The 9,563-nt window shown below is 45.2% G+C and overlaps 2 protein-coding genes across 2 annotated transcripts; one reads left to right on the top strand and one right to left on the bottom strand.

Annotated features, from left to right (window-relative positions):
- Window positions 1–4,093: 4,093 nt before the first annotated feature.
- Window positions 4,094–5,903, top strand: LACBIDRAFT_330995 (uncharacterized protein; the record flags this gene model as incomplete). The annotated part of the gene is made up of 7 exons (XM_001885345.1): window positions 4,094–4,188; window positions 4,750–4,756; window positions 4,855–4,913; window positions 5,262–5,269; window positions 5,409–5,491; window positions 5,572–5,737; window positions 5,860–5,903. The coding sequence occupies 7 exons, from the start codon at window positions 4,094–4,096 to the stop codon at window positions 5,901–5,903; spliced, it is 462 nt and encodes a 153-aa protein (XP_001885380.1).
- Window positions 5,904–6,127: 224 nt separating this feature from the next.
- Window positions 6,128–8,791, bottom strand: LACBIDRAFT_291298 (endoplasmic reticulum-derived transport vesicle ERV46; the record flags this gene model as incomplete). The annotated part of the gene is made up of 8 exons (XM_001885269.1): window positions 8,459–8,791; window positions 8,334–8,404; window positions 8,248–8,282; window positions 8,022–8,197; window positions 7,904–7,966; window positions 7,758–7,856; window positions 7,281–7,706; window positions 6,128–6,174 (listed from the first exon to the last, which is right to left on the bottom strand). The coding sequence occupies exons 1-8, from the start codon at window positions 8,736–8,738 to the stop codon at window positions 6,128–6,130; spliced, it is 1,197 nt and encodes a 398-aa protein (XP_001885304.1). The 5' UTR covers window positions 8,739–8,791.
- Between the last annotated feature and the right edge of the window lie 772 nt (window positions 8,792–9,563).

Raw genomic sequence — 9,563 nt, 5'->3', positions numbered from 1 at the left:
AATATATGTTACACTCTCTACTACAGGACAAATAGTTCATGCTACAGTTTTTGAGATACTCTAATTTTTTTTACGCTGTAAGGTGCATTGAATTCGCATAAATAAAGCAATTAAAACAAGCCTACATAGAGGCCAAAAGGTGCAAAACTCGTGAAGTTATAGTTATGAGCTGCCTTAGAAAGTGTAAGAGTGAATTGATGGAAGTCAGTACAGTCGCGGGATGTCATGTGACATGCTCAACTCACATTTTCGAACTTAGACAACTTCAGGGGGCTAGGATCATAAAATTCCCAGACACCAAGTACCCCAGGCATGTACCAGAATTGTTCCATATTGGGAATATTTCTGCTGGCAGGGCGTTGGTTGAGAGTAAGAAGTGGTAGATAGGTAGAGCCAACTCTTATCCTTTGTTGTGTAGCTCAAGAAATGCAAAAAATATTATTGTGGATACCTTTTCTACTGTGAGCACATCTTAAATAAGTCTTACAAGTCAGATCCTTGATGTCTCTTAGCTGGGGAACATTCAAGCCTTCAGGCAAAACCAGCAGAAACTAACTGTACAGATAATCATGGGCCAGAGAGAAAAGTGCAGATACAAGTTATGGGAAACCAGGGATGATGATGGTACATAAGGTAAGTAAGAGAGAGCAGCAAGGGAGCAGCCAAATACTATAGATGACAATGCCAAACAAGTGCCAAATATAGTAATCACAGAATTAGTGTTTAAAAGTCCGGTCTGGTCCGGTTTTTTGATGCCTCTGGGCCTTAACCATAACCGTAACCGGTCCGCATTTTTCCCAAAAGTCAAAAGACCGAACCGGACTGCAAAAAACCGCGGTCTGCGGTCTTTTTGCAGTCTATAGACCAGTCTTGGTCTTCTTCGGTTTTAACCGGTTTAAGACCGGTTTTCTGGCCAATATTTTAAAATTATGAATCGGTAAATTTGTTAACGTGTTTCGTAGCTTTAAAAAGAGCCCAAGAACGTTAAATTTCGTTGAGAATTGGTGTTTCTATAAAAAAGGTCGTGTACATCTACTATTTTTAACGAAATTTTACATTTTTATTTATATCTTTGTCAATTCTGAACCAATTAATATGTGCTTGGGTGCGTTTTGAAGGGTATTTAAGGGGCTACAAAAGACCGGTCCAAACCGGTTAATACCGGTCCATTTAGACCGGTTTTTTTGCGGTCTTTAGTTCTCAAAAATAAAAGACTGTAACCGCAGGTCCGGTTTTTTGCGGTCTTGGTCCGGTCTGGTTATGGTCTTTTTCCAGTCATGAGACCAGACTTCCAAACACTACACAGAATATCATCATTTGGATATGGCACATTTACATTGCATTTTGGTAGTTATACTCACAGTTCGATGTGATTTTGAATGATATGCCATCTTCAACAAGTTGAAACTATGCAGGATTTCTAAATCTGAGCAAACTCGACTTGTCCAAATTTGGACATTGATGGGTACATGCCTGGGGTACTTGGGTGTATCAGCATTTTCCACTCCTAGCCCCTTGGACAACTTCACTTGTTACTGCTACTACTACCACAGCCCAATGACGCCGCCCATTGCAACACAACACAAGTGTCATGTTCTCACTCATATTACTCTGTTCAACTGACTTCTGTTCATGCATTGTTCAAGCAGAAGAACCTGTGGACTTGTGACTGTGCCAACAGAAGCACTATTTTCGTGTTTTTGCCATTCCTGCTCAGGACCTTGCTGTGGCTCGTTTTGCTTCATCCTGGACTCATTTAAACACTTCTGCACGCCACGAAAACGCTCCAGCAAACTGCTTACAAATCCATCAAGTTCTTGTGGAGGTATGTCTGTTTCCATTTTCGTGTTTTTGCCAATATGCTAACCCCTGCTCAGGACCTTACTGTGGCTCATTTCGCTTCATCCTGGACTTGTTTAGACACTCCTGCATGCCACAAAAACGCTCCAGCAAACTATTTATGATTTTATTAAGTCCTTGTGGTGGTATGTCTGTTTCTATTTTCGTGTTTTTGGCATTATGCTGCCCTCTGCTCAAGACCTTACTGTGGCTCATTTTGCAGCATCCTAGACTTGTTTCAACACTCCTGCATGCTACTGCTGACACCATTACCCATTCCACTGGGGATGCTGTACACAAAGCCCTCAGCCTTGGTGCCTTTGACATGTAGTCCGATGGACGCGAAGTATGCTATGAGGACATAGCCTGGTAAGTCATTGACATTGCATTGAGAAGTTTTGTGAATGCTTATGGTGATTGGGTACCATCAGCTGGATGTCGACAATGCTACACATTTCAGAGAACTTGGTCATTTAGTGAAACAAGTGGAGAGATGAGCAGGTGGCAGAGAGAAAGGAAGCAGAAAGGATGGTATGTGCCCTAACATCATGCATGTTTCCCTCCACCTCACCCCTTCCTCTCTCTCTCTGCTCCCAGGCTAACAACCCTCCAACATCCACAGAACTCTACCTTCCCAAACTCAAGTTGCCAGATCAGGGTAATGGAATTGTCAGAGCCTGATCAAAACCAATGAATAGAGCTTCTAAGGGGTTCAAGAGAGGCTCTTGCTTCAAAAAAAGCACAGTCATATTGATGTAGTATTCCCTTACAATGATATAGAATTTCTAAGAGTTTTGAGCCAAAATGGGGGAGCAAAACTGTTTTGTGACATTGACCCAGCTGTGTCATCGACTGGTTGATGACTGTGTTTGTCAAGTGGGGAGGCCATTTGTCAAGGGAGGGAGGATACTGTTTGACAAAGTCAGGGGGAGGCTGAGGAGACCGTTCGTCGAGGTAGGGGGAGGCCGAGAGCCCATTCATCAAGGGAGGACACAATTCAGCATGGAAGGAGACAGTCAATTGAGCAAGGGGAGAGTTTGTCAAGGGGATACCATTCAGCAAGGGAGTAGACACTTTATCAATGGAGGAGACTGTTTGTCGAAAGAGGAGGCCGTTCGAGTGAGGAGGCTGTTTGTCGAGAGCCATTCATTGAGAGCCATTCATCAAGCAAAGAGGCCATGCAGTTCAAGAGTCTTGAAGCAGCAGTCAACTGAGTAGTGGCAGGAGCAGAAGAGGGACCAATTGAGTTAAAGGAAAGACCATTCTTCAGGAGAGGAGGCCGCCCATCGATGGAGGGAGGAGGCCCATTGTCGATTCATGAATTGGACCTTCCATTGATGTGGTGGGCACTGGGAAGCAAGGAAGAACGATGCTGCAGTGCCTCAAAAATCAACAACATTACCTGATGTCAGAGTTTCAACAGACTTCAACAAATTTGTGACTTGTTCACTCGCCTTGCTGTTCTTTTACATCGAGCATGTGTGGAAAAGAGGACAAAGGCAATAGATATGATAGTGGCTCAGATGACCAGAACTAGACTACAAGATTACTTGTAATTGACCAGTAATTGACTATTGCTCGACTTCAGTCAGGTTGTGAAATCTTTGCAGACACATCCCTGAGTGCCACATGACTTTGTATTGACCAATGTGACTTCATATGACTGCCTTGCGATACTTCAATGACTTTACCTGACTTTCCTTTTTACTGAGTGTGATTTGTAACACTCACATTGAACAAGGGATGATTGTGCAGTTGAGTAGAGCTGTTGACAAATCCCTGAACAAATGAATCATTTTACAACCTTTTATGTGATTATGACAGGCCTTTGGGGCAGTTTTAATTTTGACAGTTTGTCAGCCTACTGTACTATTTCAACCAAGTGTTCACAATTTTTGGAAATTTTTCACCCTGAGATGGCTGAAATTTTTTCTTTTGATTTAAGATGAATAAAAAAATTAGTTTTTTTGTCAATGTGATGTGTGGCATGAACACTTGGTCGAAATAGTACAGTATTGTTCAAAGAGGGCAAACAAATGTAAAGAAATACAGTCTTTTACAGGTCCTCGATACAGAATAGGTCCTCGATACACTTTTGACACTTGTGTAGTTTCTTCAAACCACCTCAAATCCATGTACTTATATCATCTGCGGGTACATATGGCTTCTATAAAGACTCTCCGATAGTTATAATGACCAGTCAATGTTGAATACAGAGCAATGAGGCTTGTTGTTGTCGGTATCATTTCCTAAAATGGACTTATACCTCCTCGATACACTAGCATTCAACAAGATACACAGCCAGCTTTGCACATGTCTTCAAATGCTCTGGTACATAGCTTATTTAAGGTAATACAAAGGGTTCTGTCTCTTCAGATTTTGGAAAACCAAAGTCGTTCATGGATGGGAAGAGTTTTTCATTTGGGTGTATTGAGGACCTGTAAAAGACTGTAGATGTTGCTATTTTTTAAATGTGTCATTACAGTGCTTTGCACTACCATCTGCACAACGAATTTGGGAAATCATGTTTGTATCTGTTGTACTGTGACTGCCACAAATTGGGGAGAAATAGACTACTTCATCCAACAAGGCCTGAAATCTCCTGTGCTGAGAGATATTGCTCATCATGCCAAATGATAATCCACGTGCGCATCACATCTGATACCTGAGGCACCATGAGAGTTGGGTATGAGAAATTCAAAATTCAGATCTGGTTCTAATGTGTGACAATCTGTGATGAACATACAAAACCAAACAGACTTTTCGAAACTTTGTTGTGCAGATGGCACTGTAAAGATGTGTCCACAGGTGACAGGACAAATAATATTAAGAATTAAAATCTGCACAGTGGACAGATTTCCTTTTTACAGCTGATTGCGAAACGTTAGAGCAGCTTGATTCCCGTTCCAGCTCAACTGTGTGTTTGTTTGCAGCGGACACCAAAGCCAAATAAATCGGATTGATAGGGCTTTTCGAACATTTGACGAGACGTGGTAGCAAGCATTTTATTGACAGGTTATGCAATGTGTCTTCGGTGACCATTCGGCACCATTATTATTTGAGGAGAGGGGGAGGTGAGGGTATGTAAATAAGACTGGGAAAAGTTGAAGCAAAAGCTTGGCAAAAGCAGGTGCTGCTTTTGGAAGGTGCTGATGTCCGGCCAAGGGGGTGCTGGGATTTGAGTGAAGGACCGGACGTCGAAATTATTTTTAGTGGGACTGGGGCTGAACCAACCAGCCAACGTAATCAGGCACGCGTCTATTTTAGGAAATATGATGTCATCAACGTGCTGCCTTTCTCCCTTTTTGCTCCCTTCCCACCACTTGATGCCTTGCAGATGGTGCAAACCCATTTCTTGACCTCCTCGTTGAGCCTCATACATCCTAAATGAGACTAAAATGATTCTGACACATTGAGAATAGGCTGAAATGTGAGTACTTGAGTACTTGGGTACCCTTGCGTTTGCACTGAATTGCATTCTGCAGATGCATCCACCTGAAGGCCGCAGTCGCACTCATAGAGAACAACGACCTAGCTCTTTCGATGCACTTGCTGCTTAGCTATCCTAGGCTGTTCGATGGGCTCATTTGACGAGCTTGAAGTGTTTGCAGCGCTGAAACTTGCTTTTCGCGATCAGGGGATCTATCTACCAGTACGTCGCCACCTCTTACAATCATAGAGTCAGAAGATAATGCAGGAGTCTGATTAAAAAGTTCATTAGATGATTTGTAGGATACCTTTCCATTCATTGAAGAGCTCACCTCGGCTTCATTCAAACAAATACCTGCACATTTCAGACATTTCGTGTGCGCGTTGAGGACCCACTATGTCCTCCAGATTGTCAAGTTCAGACTCTTTGCTACTCGTCAAATTCCTCTTCATCGCTATCGGAGTCGTCGTGGGTCTCGTTTTCCGTAAAAAGGTAAATTCGAGCTTAGGCTTGGAAAAACTTGGTATCCTGCCTCATTTATCAATGTCTTATCTCATATGATAGTTAGCTTTTGGCTTCTTTGTGTGTAGATAGACTGTGGCAGACTGTGGCTAATACATTAGAAGGTATCTAAAGATCTCTGGGTCCTTTTTGCACTAAAAAATTCGGATGTCAAAAAAAAAATTAGCGGCCTGGCGGCCGAACCAACCAACCGGCCCCTGGTCTGGCATTTAAATGCCGGTACCCCCTTGTGTCCGGCCATCAACAAATGAGATAACTCTAGCATCCTATGAATATAGAAGGGAGGAAGGAAATTTTGATGCAAGAAATCCATGTCCATGGATAACTTGTTTTTGCCTAGGACTTGCCCAACTCACTCAGAATTCGGATTTTTAGATAGTAATCTAGTAATAATAATATCCGAGAAGACGGGCAAGACCTGAGCGTCTGGAGAACTCAATTGTGTGTAGTAACCAACCAGCTATGCCAACCAGAGTGTAAGCTCACAACGAGCAGGTTGGTTCAGAGGCAAGATGAACTACCCAAATCGAGCGGCACTCATAAGTACAAACAATCATACATGTCTCCGAAAGTCTGACAAGGAGAACTGGATCGCTCAGTTTATCGTTCTGACACGTAAAAAAGTCTTCTCATTCATCAGTCAATTTTATCTATTGTATTTACACTTCCTCCGGTTTCCAGCTGCATCTGTTGGGAACCTCTCTCTGTAACTCATGGGTATCATCTTTGTATTTACATCTGCCAAAAAAAAAAAAAAAAAAAAAAAAAAACCAGATTACAAACGCGAGGTTTCGTTCTGACGCTCTGACGTTATCTTATCCAATAATGAGCTTGTCACTCGTTCCTCGTGCTCGCTCATCGCGGAACAAACAGATGGTTGGGCTGGAAGGGGAAGCGAGCTGCTCTAACGTTTCGCAATCAGCTGCAATAATTGCCGATTTTCTTGCAATTTTCAGATCTTCAAAACAACAGGAAGCCCAATACATATGTACAGGATGGTATCCAATATCAGCCACTATACCCCATCCTCATCAATCATCCTTCTTAGGCCCAACAGGCGTCGGTCTCCTCGGCGGATGGCTTATATCCCCACTCCCATTTCCATTCGTATTGATGGCGGGGTTCGGAGTGGGCGGGAAGTGTGAATAAGGCGTCAGTCCCTCATATTCCCCCGTACTAGGACTCCGTCCCACACCCACCGCACTCGCACCACCCGACGTCGACCTAGGTGGCGGCCCCAAGCTCGCAGACGCACGTATGCTCCCCGGTGCCGAAGGAAACCCAAGGCCAATCCCTCCATGACCAGCTGCCACTGAGGGGTTGGGCGAAACAGGATTAGAACCCGGAGGAACGAGGTGGGAATACGACGAGCCCGTAAAAGGGGACTGCACGCCCTGAGAAGCAGGGGTAGTTGGGAACCCACCCGTAAGCGGCGTATTGGCATAACTAGCATACGGCGACGTGCTTGAGCCTTCCAAAACCCAGCCACTCCCTTGAGGAACCATCTTGCCGGTGTTGGGTCGAGCCCGGAGTTCGCCCCCGCCCCATTTCGATCTGAGTCCCACTTTGGCGCCGGATGCTTCGGCGGCGACGATCCCTGGAGTTTGGTCTGCGCCGCTCACTACCTCTACTGCGCGTGTGGTGATTCGGATGGCGTACCCCATGCAGACGAATACTCCGCCTATGACGCCGACACAGCGGATGAGGAGTTGGAGGAAGGTTGTGGTTCGTTGGTGTTGTGTTATTGCGAGTGGGTCTAGATCGAACTTGAAGAAGATGCCTGGAGTGCCTTGGTTATGTTGCATTACGCGAGTGTAGTGCGTTACACTGTATTGGTGGGTTTGGAGGGGCGCGGAACGGGGGGCGATGTAGGTTGTCGGGACGACGTGTAGGAAGTATTGGTATGCTACGAAACCTGTTTTGAAGGGAGTTTAGGTGGGGTGCTAGAAAGAGAAGTTGTACTTACGTTCGTCTGTGGATTCGAAAGAGTTATCCAGTGGTTGGGTAATGTCGGGGAAATGAGGCCCGAATGAGAACTCTGTGATGACGTGCGAGAGGTTCATCTCTAAAGGCGATGTAAGCCCGGATGTTGAGGAAGAGGGAAAGACGTACGGTTATGGTCTACATGTTCATAGCTCGCATAACCATGGCCGAGGGTAGTGATGTGAAGATTGGCTTTGATACGCCATAGGTCAGGGAAAGTCACAAGAAATGGGGCTAAAATACGTACCCGTAACCCGTTTGACCTGAAGAGAACCCCAGACTCTACATGCGTTGCCGTGTGGTTGATAGTTATACGTTGGTTTGAAGTTGGACTTGTTTCTTCGGAATAAATTGGCGAACAAGCCGCGGGATTTCCGGGACTGTGAAACGGCTTGACGAGCAGACAAAGCTTCCGAGTGTTCCCTAAACATTGGTCAGTTTAGACGGTTGGCGACTCTAGGAAAAGAACTCACTTCAGCGCCGTTGCTTGTCCAACATTAAACTCGGTCTGGAAATTATGTCAACTCCCGATATAAATGTCGCTGGCTAAATTGCCCACCCCATCACGTCGGAGACCACCACTCAGGTATAACCGATCCCCCATTGCATCCCGAAGGTCCACACTTATGACTGACGAAGTAACATATAAATAAACGCGGTACCATCAATACGAGCATGACTTACATTTGCAGGGCATATTTACCACCAAGTCAACATTGACGTCCAAAAAACTCGACTTGTTGTCATCCACGCTGAACTCGAAATCGGGCCAGCCCCAGATATACTCTCCAATATCATTTAGCATCAGAAGAAATGCGAGCAAGATCACGAAGATGGTCATGAAGCCGCGTGACTCTGTGCGAGTCTTGTAAGTCGACGGAAGCTTCGGAAAAGCATCGAACTTGGCCAATGGCGCTGGCACCGCCGAATCGAGCTTGTCGAGAAGCGAAGAGTCGACGTCCATCGTCGGCAAGGTCAGCGAGCGCCGTGAACACAATAAGAGGTAAGAAAAAGTTCAAAGAGATGGCCGGCCAAGCAGATAGAGAAACTTGAATTTCCAAAACTCGGGGGAGCGACGTGTAGCTTGGCACGTGCAGCAACATTGACCTTTAGAATGATACACGCCCAAACAGGTTATGTAAGCCAACAAGGGTTCAGATCACCACGAATCTTGACTTCAACTCTCACCTCCTTCCTTCCTTCCGCTCCTTTTGCATTCTCGTTTACATGGTCGGCGAGAAATGGCCACGGCATTACAAACCACAGCCAGAATCCCTCGGCTTCCTCCTAGCGACTACACACCGGAAAGTACCAGAGGCCCGTGATGTACCTAGATGACAAGTTAGTCCTTTGAAGACTCCTCCTTGTCGTTATTCCTGCTTCTAATTCTGCACTTATTTCTCTCGTCATCCTATCAGCTGAGAAATACGGAACTTAAACCTTTCTCCTCAATGATTTTCCCGACGCGCATCCGGTGAAGAGACTTACACAAGATGTAGAGCGCTCGTAATCGTCGTTACTACGATGCGCCAATATCTCAGCGGGCCAGCGCTCACCCGAATCCAGAGAGCAGGGGCCGTGATGACCCTTTGAACCCTTCTGGAGCATCCCAGGGCACGGCAATGTGCGGTACACCACGCGACTTTCGGCCCTCTATGACATGTGGCTGCCTCGCGTCCAATCTAGATCAAAGTCCATCCTCCGAACCTATCTTCCGAACCTACCAACCATTGAAATCTTGAAACCGAAAACTCAACGGCGAATACCGCAAAACTTGATTTCCAACCTA

This window comes from Laccaria bicolor, genomic scaffold (genome assembly GCF_000143565.1).
Source record: "Laccaria bicolor S238N-H82 LACBIscaffold_30 genomic scaffold, whole genome shotgun sequence".
Classification (NCBI taxonomy): Eukaryota; Fungi; Basidiomycota; class Agaricomycetes; order Agaricales; family Hydnangiaceae; genus Laccaria; species Laccaria bicolor.
This window is presented reverse-complemented; position numbering and strand designations above follow the sequence as displayed.